This window comes from Puma concolor, chromosome B3, assembly GCF_028749965.1.
Source record: "Puma concolor isolate L17-30 chromosome B3, mPumCon1.1.hap2, whole genome shotgun sequence".
NCBI classification, from domain to species: domain Eukaryota; kingdom Metazoa; phylum Chordata; class Mammalia; order Carnivora; family Felidae; genus Puma; species Puma concolor.
In genome coordinates this window covers 15,966,812-15,986,115 of record NC_141672.1, presented here as the reverse complement: position 1 = coordinate 15,986,115, position 19,304 = coordinate 15,966,812, and the positions used below count along the sequence as shown (strand labels likewise).

General features: G+C 38.9%; 1 protein-coding gene across 6 annotated transcripts in view; it reads left to right on the top strand.

The window, feature by feature from the left end:
- The window catches only part of TTC8 (tetratricopeptide repeat domain 8), a 59,794-nt gene extending 40,690 nt beyond the window's left edge, over positions 1–19,104 (top strand). For all 6 annotated transcript variants that reach the window (XM_086709050.1, XM_086709048.1, XM_025918682.2 and 3 more), the window contains 5 exons: positions 10,357–10,496; positions 11,798–11,972; positions 12,354–12,476; positions 15,839–15,922; positions 18,480–19,104. In XM_086709050.1, the coding sequence (XP_086565176.1) occupies positions 10,357–10,496; positions 11,798–11,972; positions 12,354–12,476; positions 15,839–15,922; positions 18,480–18,596 (639 nt within the window). In that variant the 3' untranslated portion in view covers positions 18,597–19,104. The remainder of the gene's footprint in view (positions 1–10,356; positions 10,497–11,797; positions 11,973–12,353; positions 12,477–15,838; positions 15,923–18,479) is intronic.
- Positions 19,105–19,304: the final 200 nt, after the last annotated feature.

Below are 19,304 nucleotides of genomic sequence, written 5' to 3'. Positions count from 1 at the left end.
CAGCCAGGAGTTGGAGGGCCATATCCTTTTCTAAGTGTACAGGAAAAAGTTTGGGGAGGAAAGTGGAATTGGAGTTGGCACTCGAAGTGGAGAAGAAAGCATCCAAATCGTGGGGACGATCTGTCATCCGCAGGAAGCATGATCAGAGACTATGCGCAAACTTAAAATAGTCAGATGCAGTATTTCCCCTGGAATCTAACAGTTAATTTCCCTGGTGCCAAAGTTTACCATATAAAGACAGATTTCCATTGTATTCTTTTTCTCTTTATGTGACTGTAGATTCAGAGTTAAATAAGTAAAGTTTGTTCCTTAGCACTGCAGCCTACATTACATACACCTTAGGGATTTTTGTATGTACATCAGGCTTTTCTCTGGAGGGATCCTCTTCCATCCTGTTCTTTTTATCTCTTTCATTTTGATCCTGTGTCTTTCCAGTGTTTCCTATTTTAAAATGAACGTGTTTATTGTTCATTGCTTATTTTGTACAGAAAACTTGTTTAAAATAATGTATTCTTGCTAAATTTATTTGGCTGTGGTTTTAATTATTCTCAAGGAATTCTGTTTATCCCCTTAACAGGCAGGTCTCTAATTTGAACTGTTCTTTGTTAAAGATGTTTGAAATTAGAAATGTTACCCTAGCAAATATTATTCTAGTGGTTTTTGAGGTTTACTGTGTTGAAAAACTGACTTTGGGAGAGATTGAGCAGGATGGCCCACCTTCTGCCTCCTGAATCAGATGCCCTGGAAGGCGGGACTCAGGCATTTGTATGTTTGAGCTCACTGAGTGTTTCTGATGTAGAAACGGAGTTTGAGAACCACTGCAACATTCACCTCAAGTTATTAGCGACTTTATTTTAAATAACTAAAATCTAATTGTAGTTCGTATTTTATAAATTAGTTCCAAAACAACCCCGATAAACGTCACTTAAATGATACCATGGTTATTCATAGACTTGAAGTGACATTTACATATTTGAAAATATTTTTTTAAATCTACATTAATAAGGGGCGCCTGGCTGGCTCAGTCAGTTAAGCATCTGACTTCGGCTCAGGTCATGATGTTACAGTTCCTGAATTTGAACCTGAGTTGGGCTCTGTGCTGACAGGTCAGAGCCTGGAGCCTGCTTAGGATTCAGTGTCTCCCTCTATCTCTGCCCCAACCCCACTTGCACTCTGTCTCTGTCTCTCAAAAATGAATAAATGTTAAAAAATTAAAAAAAAAAATCTACATTAACAAAAGTTATCCTAGAGTTACTGTAATTTAAACAATTCTGATGCAGGAATAGATTAAAGGAGCAAAATAGAGTCTATGTATGTTCATACATATGAAAATTTATAATATTATAAAGATTGCTTATTGAATCAGTTGGATTATCGGATTATTGAAAAAATAGAGCTGGATGAATAATGAATAATGATTATACTAAAAGAATCTATTACTGCCAGATGACTCAAAGATTTAAAACCATGAAAGTTCCAGGGGCACCTGGGTGGCTCAGTCATTTGAGAGTCCAACTCTTGATTTCGGCTCAAGTTATGATCTCATGGTTTGTGAGTCTGAGCCCTGCGTCAGGCTCTGTGCTGATGGTGTGGAGCCTGCTCGGGATTATCTCTCTCTACCTCTCCCCTACTCACGCTCTCTCTCAAAATAAATAAAAATAAATAAATAAAATCATGAAAGTTTCAGAACAAAAAGACACAGATGAATTAGTTGTATAGACTTGGAATGGGAAGAACTTTCTAAGCATGATAGAAAACTGAAAGCCATAATAGAAAAGATTAATATTTGAGAACATAAAAGTTAAATTTTCTAGATAGTTAAATAAGTTTTCTATATAGTTAAAGATTCTATAAAAACGAAAAGAGAAATAAAACCAACCAAACAAAAAAAAGTGTAAAAATACCCAACAGGGAAAATATTTGTCATACATGAGACAGACAGAAGACTACTTTTTTAAGTTTCCTCAGTCTGTATGTTGCTTAAAAATTGCTGAATTTCAGGTGGTGGCAGATTGGTGGGAGAATTAGACACATATCTGTGCGCACACATACACACACAAATGTGCATGCATACAAACTTACAGGTTCGCATTTAGTCAAGATCGTAAGCCCCTATGGAAAGGAGGTATTTTCTTAGAGCAGTTGTGGGTCAAAATCATGGTGTGGCTGTTGCATAGGCCCTCATTTTCCTACTTGCCTGTATAGTGGCTGCTGATGCTTTCCATGCAAATAAAGTCACCCTAGAGATGAGACAACAGCCCATTCCTGCTACGTTTTGGCCACACCACCACCTTTCATACTGGGGCTTTGTAACACCCATCTGGGAAGAACTTAAATCATGTGTACTTTTCCTCTGAAGGAAATATTTATAAACACGGGGCCTTCCTGGTTTTGAACTTAAGTCCCATCAGCAGACTGGTCAAATCTGAAAGGAGAAAGCCGAGTCAGTGCTCAGGGATCCCCACAGATCCCTCAGAGCCACGTCTCTGCCCTCAGCTCTCTTGTATCCAGGAGGGCAGTTTTCCACCCAAGCCCCACATAGCACAAGATAGGATAGGAAAACAGGCAGAAGACATGAATTGGCAGTTCACAGGAAAAGAAATATAAATATGTGGTGTACTAAATGCCTCACCTCAGTCATAATTAAAGAAAAAACAACTAAAACAAAAATGAGATGCCTTTTTCCCCTTAATCAGGTTGACAGAGATGGAGAAGTTCCATGGCATGTAGGGTTGTCAAGGTTGTGGAGGAACGAATCCCACACATGAACACTGATGCTGGGAGTGTGCATTGTCACAATCCATTTGGAGGCAGTTCACGAGTACTGATGAAATTTCCAGTGTGTATGTTCCTTGGTCCAGAAATTTCACTTGTAGGAATTTTCCTTAAGGCTTTTCATACAAGTTCAGAAAGATATGTACAAGGATGGTTTTAGAGTGTTTTTTTTTTTTTTGGCAAAAAAAAAATTGAAACAAACTAATACTTCATCAAAAAGGGGCTGGTTAAATAAATTGTGGTCTGTGTCTTGGTGGAAAACTGTGCAAAAATGAAAAAATAATAGGGTAGAGCCCTTTGTATTGATATGGAAAGAGTCAAGACACTGAGTGAAAACAATGAACCATGTATCAGAATGTGTAGAATGATTCTGTTTATGGGTAAAAAATGCATGTGTGTATGTGTGCACATATATGAACAGAATTTTTTAATTTAATTATTTTTTTTTAAATTTGCATCCCAACTAGTTAGCATATAGTGCAACACTGATTTCAGGAGATTTCCTTAGTGCCCCTTACCCATTTAGCCCATTCCCCCTCCCACAACCCCTCCAGTAATCCTAGTTTGTTCTCCATATTTATGAGTCTCTTCTGTTTTGTTCCCCTCCCTGTTTTTATATTATTTTTGTTTCCCTTCTCTTATGTTCATCTGTTTTGTCTCTTAAAGTCCTCATATGAGTGAAGTCACATGATTTTTGTGTTTCTCTGATGGACTAATTTCACTTAGCATAATACCCTCCTGTTCCATCCACATAGTTGCAAATGGCAAGATTTCATTCTTTTTGATTACTGAGTAATCCTCCATTGTGTGTGTGTGTGTGTGTGTGTGTGTGTGTGTGTGTGTGTATACACCAACCACATCTTCTTTATCCATTCATCCGTCGATGGACATTTGGGTTCTTTCCATACTTTGGCTATTGTTTATAGTGCTGCTATAAACATGGGGGTGCATGTCCCCCTTCGAAACAGCACACCTGTATCCCGTGGATAAATGCCTAGTAGTGCAATTGCTGGGTCATAGGGTAGTTCTATTTTTAGTTTTTTGAGGAACCTCCATCCTGTTTTCCAGAGTGGCTGCACCAGCTTGCATTCCCACCAACAATGCAAAAGAGATATTCTTTCTCTGCATCCTCGCCAACATCTATTGTTGCCTGAATTGTTAATGTTAGCCATTCTGACAGGTGTAAGGTGGTATCTCATTGTGGTTTTGATTTGTGTTTCCCGGATCATGAGTGATGTTGAGCATTTTTTCATGTGTCGGTTGGCCATCTGGATGTCTTCTTTGGAGAAGTGTCTGTTCATGTCTTTTGCCCATTTCTTCACTGGATTATTTGTTTTTTGGGTGTTGAGTTTTATAAGTTCTTTATAGATTTTGGATACTAACCCTTTATCTGATATGTCTTTTGCAAATATCTTCTCCCATTCTGTCGGTTGCCTTTTAATTTTGCTGATTGTTTCCTTCGCTGTGCAGAAGCTTTTTAGTTTGATGAAGTCCCAGTAGTTCATTTTTGCTTTTGTTTCCCTTGCCTCTGGAGACCTGTTGAATAAGAAGTTGCTGTGGCCAAGATCAGAGAGGTTTTTGCCTGCTTTCTCCTTGAGGATTTTGATGGCTTCCTGTCTTACATTGAGGACTTTCATCCATTTTGAGTTTTTGTGTATGGTGTAAGAAAGTGGTCCAGGTTCATTCTTCTGCATGTCGCTGTCCAGTTTTCCCAGCACTACTTGCTAAAGAGACTGTCTTTATTCCACTGGATATTCTTTCCTGCTTTGTCAAAGATTAGTTGGCCATACGTTTGTGGGTCCATTTCTGGGTTCTCTATTCTATTCCGTTGATCTGAGTGTCTGTTTTTGTGCCAGTACCATACTGTCTTGATGATGACGGCTTTGTAGTATAGCTTGAAGTCTGGTATTGTGATGCCTCCTGCTTTGGTTTTCTTTTTCAAGATTGCTTTGGCTACTCAGGGTCTTTTCTGGTTCCATACAAATTTTAGGATTGTTTGTTCTAGCTCTGTGAAGATGCTGGTGTTATTTTGATAGGGATTGCATTGAATATGTAGATTGCTTTGGATAGTATTGACATTTTAACAATATTTGTTCTTCCTATCCAGGAGCATGGAATCTTTTTCCATTTTTTTGTGTGTCTTCAATTTCTTTCATAAGCTTTCTATCATTTTCAGTATGTAGATTTTTCACCTCTTTGGTTAGATTTATTCCTAGGTATTTTATGGTTTTTTTTTTTGTGCAACTGTAAATGGGATCAATTCCTTGATTTCTCTTTCTGTTGCTTCATTGTTGGTGTATAGGAATGCAACCGATTTCTGTGCATTGATTTTATATCCTGCAACTTTGCTGGATTTATGAATCAATTCTAGCAGTTTTTTGGTGGAATCTTTTGGGTTTTCCATATAGAGTATCATGTCAGCTGCGAAGAGTGAAAGTTAGACTTCCTCCTGGCCGATTTGGATGCCTTTTGTTTCTTTGTGTTGTCTGACTGCAGAGGCTAAGATTTCCAATACTATGTTGAATAACAGTGGGGAGAGTGGACATCCCTGTCTTGTTCCTGACCTTAGGGGGAAAACTTTCAGTTTTTCCCCATTGAGGATGATATTAGCATTGGGTCATTCACATATGGCTTTTATGATCTCGAGATAGTCTCCTTCTACCCCTACTTTCTTGAGGGTTTTTATCAGGAAAGGATGCTGTATTTTGTCAAATTCTTTCTCTGCATCTATTAAGAGGATCTTATGGTTCTTGTCCTTTCTTTTATTGATGTGATGAATCATGTTAATTGTTTTGTGGATATTGAACCAGCCCTGCATCCCAGGTATAAATCCCACTTGGTCGTGGTGAATAATTTTTTTAATGTATTGTTGAATCCACTTGGCTAATATCTTGTTGAGGATTTTTGCATCCATGTTCATCAGGGATATTGGTCTATAGTTCTCCTTTTTTTTTTTTTTTTCAACGTTTATTTATTTTTGGGACAGAGAGAGACAGAGCATGAACGGGGGAGGGGCAGAGAGAGAGGGAGACACAGAATCGGAAACAGGCTCCAGGCTCCGAGCCATCAGCCCAGAGCCTGACGTGGGGCTCGAACTCACGGACCGCGAGATTGTGACCTGGCTGAAGTCGGACGCTTAACCGACTGCGCCACCCAGGCGCCCCTATAGTTCTCCTTTTTAGTGGGGTCTCTGTCTGGTTTTGGAATCAAGGTAATGCTGGCTTCATAGAAAGAGTTTGGAAGTTTTCCTTCCGTTTCTATTTTTTGGAACATCTTCAAGAGGAAAGGTGTTAACTCTTCCTTAAATGTTTGGTAGAATTCCCCTGGAAAGCCATCTGGCCCTGGAGTCTGTTTTTTGGGGAGATTTTTGATTACTAATTCGATTTCTTACTGGTTATGGGTCTGTTCAAATTTTCTATTTCTTCCTGTTTCAATTTTGGTAGTGTATATGTTTCTAGGAATTTGTCCATTTCTTACAGATTGCCCATTTTATTGGCATATAATTGCTCATAATATTCTCTTGTTTTTGTTTTTATTTCTGCTGTGTTGGTTGTGATCTCTCCTCTTTTATTCTTGGTTTTATTTATTTGGGTCCTTTCCTTTCTCTTTTTGATCAAACTGGCTAATGGTTTATCAATTTTGTTAATTCTTTCAAAGAACCAGCTTCTGGTTTCATTGATCTGTTCTACTGTTTTTTTGGTTTCGATAGCATTAATTTCTGCTCTAATCTTTATTATTTCCTGTCTTCTGCTGGTGTTGGGTTTTATTTGCTGTTCTTTTTCCAGCTCTTTAAGGCATAAGGTTAGGTTGTGTATCTCTCTTCCTTCTTTAGGAAGGCCTGGATTGCTATATACTTTCCTCTTATGACTGCCTTTACTGCGTCCCAGAGGCTTTGGGTTGTGGTGTTATCATTTTCATTGGCTTCCATATACTTTTTAATTTCCTCTTTAACTTCTTGGTTAGCCCATTCATTCTGTAGTAGGATGTTCTTCAGTCTCCAAGTATTTGTTACCTTTCCAAATTTTTTCTTGTGGTTAATTTCGAGTTTCATAGCGTTGTAGTCTGCAAATATGCATGGTATGATCTTGATCATTTTGTACTTACTTAGGGCTGATTTGTGTCCCAGTATATGGTCTATTCTGGAGAATGTTCCATGTGCACTGGAGAAGAATGTATATTCTGCTGCTTTAGGATGAAATGTTCTGAATATATCTGTTAAGTCCATCTGGTCCAGTGTGTCATTCAAAACCATTGTTTCCTTGTTGATGTAAAAAAAATTTTTTTTAATATTTATTCATTTTTGAGAGTGAGAGAGAGCATGAGCGGGGGGAGGGGCAGAGAGAGAGGGAGACACACAATCCAAAGCAGGCTCCAGGCTCTGAGCTGTCAGCACAGGGCCCGATGCAGAGCTCGAACTCACGGACTGTGAGATCATGACCTGAGCTGAAGTCAGACGCTCAACTGACTGAGCCACCCAGGCACCCCTCCTTGTTGATATTTTGATTAGATGATCTTTCCATTGCTGTGAGTGGGGTGTTGAGGTCTCCTACCATTATGGTATTACTATCAATGAGTTTCTTTATGTTTGTGATTGATTTATATATTTGGTTGCTCCCACATATATATATGTGTGCACATATATGAACAGAATTTCTTGAAAAATACTCAAGAAACTATTCACAGAACCTCTGTGACTGGATTTGGGGAGGGGACTTTTACAACTTTTTGCAATGTTTACATTTATTTAGCATAAACACACATTTTACAATAACACATTTGACTACATATGAGACTGCCAAAAAAAATAGTTTCAGTCTAAAACTCCTCAAGATTACATAAATTAATTATGTGCCCATCAATCAAGTGTACAAACACTCCCAAATAATTTTATAGGACTAATTTTAGAGAACTGAAAGTCTTGAAACAATTATCCATTCAGGCTGGAGTCTTTTTGCGTTGGACTGAATTGTGTCCCTCCCAAATTACTATGTTGAAGCTCTAACCCCCAGTGTGATGGCAGAGTTGAGGCCTTTTGAGATAATTAGGTTTAGAGGTGGTTGTGAGGGTGGGGCTCTGCTGGTAGGATTAATGCCCTTGAATGAAGAGACACCAGAGTGTGCTGGTGCTAGTTCTGTCTCCCTTCCTCTCTGTCATATGAGGACACAGTGAGAAGGTGACCCTCTATAAGCCAGTAAGAGAGTCCTCACTAGATTCCTGCCATACTGGCATCTTGATCTTGGACTTATAGCCTCCAAATCTGTGGGAAAATAAATTTCTGTTGATTAAGCCACCTAGTCTATGGTATTTTGTCATAGCAGCCCAAGCAGACTGATACACCAACTTTGGCAGCTCTAACACTGAAGCCCTGCACTGTGGGATGTTGTTACCCCAGAAACCAGAAAAGTCATGTTCATGGGGCCCATGTCTCATGGGGCCATTAAATTCAGTGGTCAGGTTGCTGCCTAGGTGTGGAGATTCTTCTTTGGAAGGATAGCATCTTAATCTGCTCAGGCTGTTGTAACAAAATACCATAAACTGGGTGGCTTAAAGAACATAAATTTATTTCTCACAATTCTGGAGGCTGGAAAGTCTAAGATCAAGGTGCTGGCCAATTCATTTCCTGGGGAGGGCTCTTTTCCTGTTCTATAGACAAACTCCTTCTTTCTATAGACTCCTTCTATAGACAAACATCCTTACATGGTGGGGAGAGAGATCATCTCTTTGATGTCTCTTCTTTAAGGGCTTCAGCCTTATGATCTAAATACCTCCCAAAGACTCTATTCCAAATACTATCACCTTGGAGAATATGAATATGAATTTAGGGGGGACAGAAACATTCAGTCTATAGGAAGGAAGGATTTGGTGTGTGTGCGGGGGTGAGGAGTGAGGTGCTTTCAGTGTCATGTGTTCTTTCAAGTCTTACAAGGCTTTTGTTTTACCAAAAAGTAGAAAATACACTTCTAATGAAAGTCTTTATTATTCATGCTTTTCAATGGGTTCTTATATTCCTAAAATATTAAAGGATATTTGGAATAGCTGCACGTAAAAGCAGTGTAAAATACAGGAGAGAATGACTCACAACTAATGAATATATCAACAGCCTTGTGTTTTGAAAAAAAAAATTTAGTTATTTTTTTTAGCTACAAACAATGAATGAAAACACCTCTTCTCTTAAAGAACTAAATCCTGGCAGGACTTTGAATAAGAATTTCAAATATAAAGTATGGGAACAGATATACATCCAGAATGAGTTTGGATCAACTCAGAAATGTTTTACTGGGGTTTTATGGAACTAATCAATATCACCCCCCTTCATCATTCCAAGTGATAGATACAAGATTCAGAAAAATGGAAGATAAACCATTAACTTTATTACTGATAACAGCAGAATTGGAGCATGTGGCTTTAGATGTGTGACCAAAAGGACTTGATAGTCTCTGAGTTAGACAGCCTTATCCACCCAGACATGATTGTGCAACCTGCAGAACTTCTGTCCCTGGGAGAGCCCCCTCCACCTGGCAGGGAAGAACAGGGGGGCATGTGACAGGCAGGTTGGCTTCCGAAGAGGTCCAGAAGGGGCTGAGACAAGCATGCTGAGTTTGCCTTCTGGAAATGAGTGAGTAGGAGTGGGAAGAAAGGCCTCAAATATTTTAATATCAATATTTCTCAAAGTGTGGCCCAGGGATTCCCAGGGATCCCCAAGACCCTGTCAGAGGGTCCACAAGGTCAAAACTGGTTTCATATTGCTAAATATTGATGATATTGGTGATAATGGATGTCATTTTTTGATACTGAATAACAAAATGCATTTAATCTCTGTACCGTCCCCTCAGCTGTGCTGTGAACCTGACACTGCTCTAAAAATAATAAAGTCCTGAAATAAAAAACCATACTGAGGTCCACAGAGGTTAAAAAAAATTCTGTGTAATAAGAAAGCATTGTGTGGTCCTTGCTTCTCACAATAAAATATGTTATGATTAAAATCTAACAAAAGATAGGAGTTGTCATCTGATAAGAATGAGTGAGAGGTTCCCACAATGAGTGTCATATAAATTGAGAGGCGGAAAGTGTTATGTGAAGTGAGGGCCTTAGGGATATCTCCATGAGGGCTGTGGAGCCTGCACTGGCCTTGAAGGTGGATTTGAGAGCTAAGACAGTAATAACATTAAATGCATTGATTTATGATTATCAGGGGGACTCCCGGTCTCTCTGCTACCACTCTTCTCCCCTTTTGTGTCTCCTGTGTGTAGCCACCAAGTTATTCTTTAAAAATGTAAATACAACCATGTTGCTTCTTGGTTCCATCCTTCCTTCCCTCTCTCTTCGCCTCTATTCACATCCGTTAGACTTGCCTGACATTATATTACCTATTTGTTCATTTGCTTCTCTTCCTACCCACTGTAACCTTGAGGATAGCAACTTTATCTTTTTGTTTGCATTGTGTCCTCAGGGCCTAGAACAGAGTCTGGCACATAATAGGCTCTCAATATTTGTTGAATCAAGTAAAATAAATCAGCCAGAAAAAAAAAAATTTTTTTTTCTCAGCAATAAAGTATCACTCTTCTTCTTGATGGAGAATAGGAAATGAGCAATATTTCATCAGCAGCTGAATACTACAAAGAAGTTTTGAAACAGGACAATACTCATGTGGAAGCCATTGCATGCATTGGAAGCAACCACTTTTACTCTGATCAACCAGAAATAGCTCTCCGGTTTTACAGGTGTGCTTTACAGTCTTTTTGTAGAACTCCTTTCCTGTGAAATACTGGTGAAACTATAATGGAATGAAAATGTAGACAGGTAATGCATAGACCACATCTATAGGAGACTAAAAGTTCAAGCACCCAGATGTTTGATGAGCATTAAAGGGACATCTAATAATTTGAACATGCTCAGATATTGGCATCTTGCAGAAACATACCTGGATAATTGAGTTTTTAACACCATAGCATTGTATGAATCAGCCACCCACTGCTTCCATTAATCCCACCACATACAATATAAAGGCCCCGAAGCTGAAATAGTGACAAGATTTGCAAAGAGCAGTGGATGCCAGCTTCTGAGCTCTGATGAGGACCTGAAACAGGTTCCCCTCTTCTGTGAAGTGTTGCCAACTCTTGTCCAAATGATTTTTCAAAGTCTAAATATGTTCTTATCTCTGGTTCTCTTTTGAGAACATCCTTATTTCATCCTACAGATGGTTTCTGAGATTAATTCTTAAATTTTGATTTTTTCTTCCACCCCTAGGTAATATACCAGGAGATAACTGGCAGCTGACGAGAGTTCTTTCCAAATATATGTTAGAAGCATAAAATATAAAATGAATGCTGCCTTAGGCATATGCAGCTGACTCTACACCTCCATCCCCCAAATGGGTCATGGATTTTCCTCAGGGCATCTGGGGTGGATTTTCCTTGGTTTATTTGAACTCTATTGTCCATTGTCCTTTGGGATTAATGATGCATAGAAGCAAATGGGTTTTTTGAGCCCTAGCATGAAAGCTAAGTGAATAATGTAGGGATTCACTGATGGTCTTGTCTTCCTCGATGGAAGCTCATCAGAAGGTCCCTAGACACAGCTAAATGACAAAGTACAGATAACCAAAACCAAGATTCAATTCAGCTGAAAACTTGGGGGTAAATCCTAAACACAGCTCTTAAATTAGATTAGAGGTATTAGGGGTTTACTAATTGTCACCAAAACTTTATGAAGCAAAATGCTTTGGGTTTTCCTTCAGGTCACTCTTTTGTATTTTGGTTCTTTAACAGAGCTTTTGGAGGAAAAAACTCATGTATGTTGCTTCAGACTTTGTCCTCTGGACATATTTCCCGTGACTAGTACCATTAAAAAAGACACACTTTTGTATTTGCGGAATGTTTTTTCATTTACTATAGTGCTTTCTATTTCTATTCCTTGGGCATGTTAAAAATTATAAAACATTCATTTCTAACTTTGTAAAAAAAAATAGGTCTTAATATTTATCAAGTTGGTCTGACACCAATATATGCTCTTTTTCAAAAAGGCGGCTCCTGCAGATGGGTGTCTATAACTGCCAGCTTTTTAACAATCTGGGACTCTGCTGCTTCTATGCCCAGCAGTATGATATGACTCTGACCTCATTTGAACGTGCCCTTGCTCTGGCTGAAAACGAAGAAGAGGCAGCTGATGTCTGGTACAACTTGGGACATGTGGCTGTGGTAGGTTTTTTCTCTCTCATATTATTTCCGGTGTAGAAAAGGTAGCCATAAATTAGTTTGAAGACATTTTCAGATACCATCAATCCAGGTTTGGTTATGGGCTTGTGTAGCAATGTAGCGATTTCTAAGGGTCACCAGAACTCATTTTATTTTCTCAAGTGAAATCCTCTTACCTACAATTCACACTTGATTATGATCGGTACTTGTTGCTTGGTAGCAGCAAAGACTCACGTGAGGAAAGAAGGGAGGAAGCCTGTGGATCCGTGGGTGCGAATACAAGCTTTTTTTTCTTCCTTTTTTTTTTTATATGAAATTTATTGTCAAATTGGTTTCCATACAACACCCAGTGCTCCTCCCAACGGGTATGCTTTTCTTTTCAAGGGCATCGGAGATACGAATTTGGCCCATCAGTGCTTCAGGCTTGCTCTGGTCAACAACAATAACCACGCTGAGGCCTACAACAACCTGGCCGTGCTGGAGATGCGGAAGGGCCACGTGGAGCAGGTCAGTGAACTACACTGGCTCAGTGGCTAATCCGGTTTCTCCACAGAAACGTCGTCAGGGGTAGCTATCTTTACATGCTATAGTTTATAAAAATGAGCTCTAGAGGCTCACTGGCCTGGATTTGAATCCCAGCTCTGTCACATTAGTGATGTGACCTTGGACAAGTTACTTAACCTTTCTGGTTTTTTCTTAACCTTTGGTTTTGTCAGGACAAACCTGCATCGCCCCAGGCCTTCTCTGTCTTAGTGAACTGTGACACAATTCGCAGTCCTCCATCCACCAGCTGGGTGCTCAAACCAAAATCCTAAGAGCCAACCTTGAAAGCGCTCAGTTCCTGCCACCTCACCCCATCATGTCTGGCAAACCCTGTCAGTTCTTTCTCCAGGTCACATCCCAGATGTGGCCACTTTTCTCCACCACTGCCACCCTTCTCCAAACTGTACTCCTCTCCTGCCTGAACTCGACTACAGGAGTCTCCTAGCTGCTCTTTTGGTCTCTGCTTGCATCAGCAAGTAATTGTACCCTATAACACATCCTCCTCACGACGGCTGAAGGGATTTTTGTTTTTAAACAAGAAAGATTTGGGGCACCTGGGTGGCTCAGTCAGTTAAGCATCCGACTTTTGATGTCAGCTCAGGTCTTGATCTCAGGGTTGTGAGCTCAAGCCCCGTGTGGGGCTCTGCACTGGGCATGAAGCCTACTTAAAAAAAAAAAATCAAATAAAACAATGATTTTCTACTACTTTGCTCAGCATCCTCCAAATGCTTTCCTTTTTGCTTGGAATGAAATATGGATTCAAACCTTGGCCTACAGGGCCCGCATCATCTGGCCTCTGGCTCTCTGTCAGACCACACGTTTTGTTACTTCTCCCTTCCTGCCAACTCTCAGACTTCTGGACACATCCAGAAGTCTGCTCTGCACATACGCTGTGCCTGTTCTTACTTTACGGCCTTTGGAATGTTCTTCTTTCAGATCCTGCGGCGACTTTTTCTTCTTTTTGTCATTTGAGTCTTAGCTTAATTGCCACCTCCCTACAAAGGTCATTTCAAACATCGATTTAAAGGAGCCCTCCGCCACTGTCACATCTCCTATTTTTTCCTTCACAGTACTTATTTTATCAAATATGTTCATATGTATATGTAATGTGGCATAGCAGCCACATGAAAATAGGGACCTTGTTTCTCTTCCAGCTGCCAGATGTTCAGCATCAAAAACAGTGTCTGGCAGGTGGTAGGTGCTGGGCCAGTATTTGTGAAATGAATGAACAGTATATAAAATGGCGTTAATAACAGAACCTGCAGGTGTTTGGGGAGGATTCGCCGATTATGCACGTAAAGCACTTGGCTTGGTAGCATAGTATTGAGCACGGGGCAGATGCTTAAAAAATCACTTTATCATAAAAAAGAAGTTTAAGGGGCGCCTGGGTGGCTCAGTCGGTTAAGTGTCCGACTTCAGCTCAGGTCACGATCTCGCGGTCCGTGAGTTCGAGCCCCGCGTCAGGCTCTGGGCTGATGGCTCAGAGCCTGGAGCCTGCTTCCGATTCTGTGTCTCCCTCTCTCTCTGTCCCTCCCCCATTCATGCTCTGTCTGTCTCTGTCTCAAAAATAAATAAACGTTAAAAAAAAAAAAAAGAAGTTTAAAAGGCTAAATACACTTATACAGTATTAGTGACAATCGAGGATAGATAAGTATTGCATTCCGAACTTTAGAGATGAAGAAACAGGGACTCCAGGAGGTAAGTGACATAGCGAACACCATGGCAGGAATGTTAACCTCTAACCTGGTCTCCTAAGCACAGCGATAAACTTGTAACAAAACAAGGAAATGAACATCCTTGGACATTACCTTTATGTCATCAGTTCCCCCAAATAAGACAGATTTGTATTTTATAAACAAAAACTAACTACAGATGACTCTTGAACAACACAGGATTAGGGGTGCTGACCCCTTCTTGTAGTTGAAAATTCAAGTTTTACTTTTGACCTTCCCCCAAAACTTAACTAAGAACCCACTGTTGACTAGAAGCCTTACCAAGAACGTACGCAGTCCATCAAGACATTGTCTTGTATGTTATATGTACTATATGTTATCTTGTGTGTTATATGTACATATATTTTGTATGTTACATGTAGTCTACAGTAGAGTAAGCTAGAGAAAAGAAAATGTTATTCAGAAAATCATAAGGGAGAGAACACACATTAATAGTACTGTCCTGTATGTATTGGAAAAATCCACATGCAAGTGGACCCATGCAGTTCAAACCTGTGTTGTTCCAGGGTCAACTGTACTCCAAATGGGAACTTATTCTGCCATGGAACTTGACCTATCTCCATATGAAGCAAGTGCTTTTGTGATTTTTCTCTGTCCCCATGTCAGTGATCTTTGTTTCCTACTTATTACAGTTTCTCTAGTATTCAACCAATTTGAAATGTTTTGGTGAAAGATTTCATGCTGCTAACCCCTATTTTATTATTAAAAATTATACATCAATTGAAAGACAAATAGCTAATCATAAAACAAACAAATCAATATCTACCATCCCATATGTTACTTTCCATTAAAAAAAAAAAGATGCACAATTTGTCCACAGGTCATGGATGGAGGTTTTGGGTTTAGTTACACGTTGGAGGGATATTCAGCAGTGTGGAAGGGGGAGTCTGTGGTCCTAACAATGAATGTGTGAGCATCTCTTGTCTATCAGTGGTCCCTGCAATGCATGATCATTTGAGCCTGTAGGGGATGAAAAATGATGCGAATTTTGCTTCTTGAGTACATGAGATGACAGAGAGCTTGTCATTTTCAGTTGCACTCACTTGTTATTGTGAGGTCAACAGTGTATTAAATGCTCATCACCATTCTCCAGCACAGAACTTGGGGCTTAGAAATTTACTATTTTTTTTTTAATTGTTTTTTGCAGCATCAGAGAACAAGTCATTAGAAGCCTAAGAAATCAATCAACAGCAATAAAACTAGAATAAGCCTTTTTTTTGCATTGAGAAGATTGTATTTTGATTTGTTTGTCATATTAAAATATAAACTTTACAAGAACAATGATTCTTGACTTTATAACTACTCTTAATTTTCTTCATATTTTGAAGCAATTTTATTATTAATATAATTTTGGCAAGATATAAGTATTGTATTTCGGTAAGTTGTGTTTCATGAGGCGTGTCATCTGTATTTATCACAGGATCATGTTTATTAAGGTCCTGTCTTGGATAAAAGACTCTTTTACCAAAAACAAAACCAAACAAAACTCTTTTACCAAAAACAAAAAAACCCATAATTACAAATATAGTGCTGATAGATGTTCATATATCCTTGGTTTTCTTTTCTTTCCTTTTTTTCTTTTTTTAAATACAGGCAAGAGCACTGTTACAAACTGCCTCATCCTTAGCACCGCATATGTACGAGCCACATTTTAATTTTGCAACGATCTCTGATAAGGTATTTTCTTTCTTTATCAATTCCTCATCTGATCTGTTTCTTTTTCTTGGTTTTTAAAATACAGATAAGGAAATTCTAACGTTTTGAAAGAAGCGATTTTTTTTAAACATTATATACACATGTCTTTCACTTGAAGGGATAGTTTGATACACTGTAAAGAAATTTATCACTGGATATGGACTAAACTTAATATTGTAGATTGCATTATAGATGATCTGTTCTAGATTACAGAATTATTTTATTTTTAAAATATGATATTTAGTCATGAAAAAATACTCATTAAGTAACGCCTGGTTGAGGAAGGATTTAGTAATTGGCTTTTATTGCAAAGAAATCCTGTCTGTCATTATTGCTATAAAATTAGGGATATGGGTGAACAATGTGGGGAAAGTACAACTGTTAATACTGTGTTACAAGTCAGTTAATAACCAAGAGCTAAAAGGAGCGCCGTTTCCAATAACAAGAGGAAAAACAGATAAAAAGTATCTGATAAGTTTTACTTGGAAATCTTTCTTTTTAACATGGAAGAAAGGTGAGTTTCAAGGGTAAGGAAATGGCTAAAAATATTTGCTGTGTAAAGACTCTTTATAGACCAGAAGACATTATAAAAATGTCATTTTTTAAGCACGAACATCAAGCTATCCTAACTTGCATTTCTGCTTGGAAATAAGTTGTCATTTTCTTAAACGTTATTTTTTTAAGTTTATTTATTTTGAGAGGGAGGGAGGGGCAGAGAGAGAGAGAGGGAAAGAGAGAATCCTGAGCATGCTCTGTGCTTGAACTTACGAACCGTGAGATCAAGACCTGAGCCGAGATCCAGAGTCAGATGCTTAACCGACTGAGCCACCCAGGCGCCCCATAGAAGTCGTCATTTTTGAGTGCTCGTAAGTGCTAGCCCCTGTTCCAGGTGCTCCTATACACCATCTCGAGTTCTCCCAACAACCCTGCCGCGTACATTTCCCTCACCTTCCTGACTCGTGTTTTCATACAACTGTTGGTTCATTTACTGAACTTCTACTATGTATCAGGCACTGTTGTAGGCACAGGATGTTAGTGAATAAAACAAAACGTCTACTTCATGCAGCTTACATTCTAACGGAACCCAGGGCTGCTTGAGCTTAAAAGACTCCCCTGGAGTCACATGGCCATGGCAGGTTCAGAATTTGTATCCAGACCCCAACGATGCCCATGTGTTTTCCACTGCACTGTGCTGCCACTTAGTTAAACCACAAAGGGTTGATACCTTCCTTTCCCATATCACACTTTAATAATCTATAACTCAAATGAGAGATTTCTTTACACAGAAGGCTATACTTTCTGTAAGAGAAAATGGTATGTTAAAAAGAAATGCTATGATTTTTTAAAAAAAGAAACTCATGTTTTTAATATGCGTTATATGTTTCAAAAAAAAAAAAAGCCTGCCAGATTTGAATTATCTAGGTTTGTGTGTGCACACACTAAAAAATTCTCACTTTTTTATGAACGCATGCATGCATCTAGGTCTATTCGGATGGATCCAGATACTGTGTGTGCTTTTCTTTGGGACTGGACTTTAACACAAAAGTGTATTGAAAATCAGAGACAACTGATTACTTAAAAACTTCTAAAACCCCCACATCACTGGCACCCTTTAAAACCTCCCTGAGCATGTTATTGTATCTTTTTTTAAGGCTTATTTATTTTGAGAGAGAGAGAGAGAGAGAGAGAGAGAGAGAGAGAATGCAGGTGCACATGGGTGAGGGGCAGGGAGAGAAGGAGAGAGAGAATCCCAAGCAGGCTCCGTGCCATCAGTGCAGAGACCAGGGCGGAGCTCCGACCCAGGAACTGTTGAGATCACGAGCTAAGTGGAATCAAGAGTCTCACACTTAACTGACTGAGCCACCCTAGTGCCCATTATTGTATCTTATATATAACAGTTTTTGCTTGAATTTTCTGTCTAAAAGATTCTGCCCGAGGGGCGCCTGGGTAGCTCAGTCAGGTGAGCATCCAACTCTTGATTTCAGCTCAGGTCGTGATGTCACAGTTTGTGAGTTCCTGCAGCCCCTGGTCAGGCTCTGCGCTGATGGTGTGGGGGCCTGCTTAGGATTCTCTCTCCTTCTTGCTCTGCCCCTCCCCTGCTCACACGGTCTCTCTCTCTCTCTCTGAAAATAAATAAACTTAAAAAAAAGAAGATAATGCCCTAGCCAAAATTTGTCTTTGTGGCACATTACAAATCATTGTCCTAAGACATTCTGAAACTATATAGAGCTGGGTGTTGTAGTATGCAAATGTTATTTTATTTTTATAACACTGTCTGTGATAGGAAATGAAAACACAGGCTTATGAATTCATAACTAGACAGCTGTAATGGAGCAGAATTTATATGATTGGTTATTTTATATTTCTCCCATGTTACAAGACTGAATTGTAATCTAGGTGAAAGGATTCTAGAATCAAAGAGCATAATCGAGCGATTTACCCTTAAGACCCCTTTGATTTTCTACAGTGTACAGATAGTACATCTTTTTTCGACTTTCTTACTCATTTTTTTCTGGTCTTATTCTGGTATTTCTTACAGATTGGAGATCTCCAGAGAAGCTATGTTGCTGCTCAGAAATCTGAAGCAGCATTTCCAGATCATGTGGATACCCAACATTTAATTAAACAGTTAAAGCAGCATTTTGCTATGCTCTGATTGTCCCTGAGACCAAGTATATTCTTACGATGGGGCATTGCACAAGGGAAAAAGTAGTGTGCTTGTATGTATAGGATATACACGCCATGCTTGATATTAGTAAGATGGCATAAGGGGGTTTGCACAAGAATGCGTAATGAACACTTTATGATAACAACTTTCTAAGACAGGATGTGCTATTTGTAAGTAGATCGTGAAAACTTCTCCCACATTGTATGGTACGTGTTTGTTTATAATGTTTCCGAAACATTTTCACGAATTTCCTCAAATTTTTATTAATGCACATTTTTAATGTCCCTGACCTGGCCATTAGCTAGCATGTGGCTTTAGAGGTCCGAAACCTGCCATAAAAATTCCACTTTTATGGCTAAAAATGTGTATATATATTCCAGTTAAGAGAGTTTACTTAGAGCTTAAAATTGTATTTAAAACTCTTTATCAAATGCTTTGTAAGACGCTATACATTTTATGTATTATGCTTTCAAATAAATCAGTGTGTAAAACACCATCATTCTGTCATTTTCCATGATTTTTTATTTTAGTTATCTCAGAAAAAACAAGTTTTTTCTGAAGTCCAGTAATCTTAGAAATCAAGTCATTATTTTAATTTTACTTGAAATGATGTACCACCAATTATGTATTTTCCTCAGAAGCTATTTATGGGATATCACACTTTCAATAGAAGAGTATCAGGGTTAGAAATGGAGT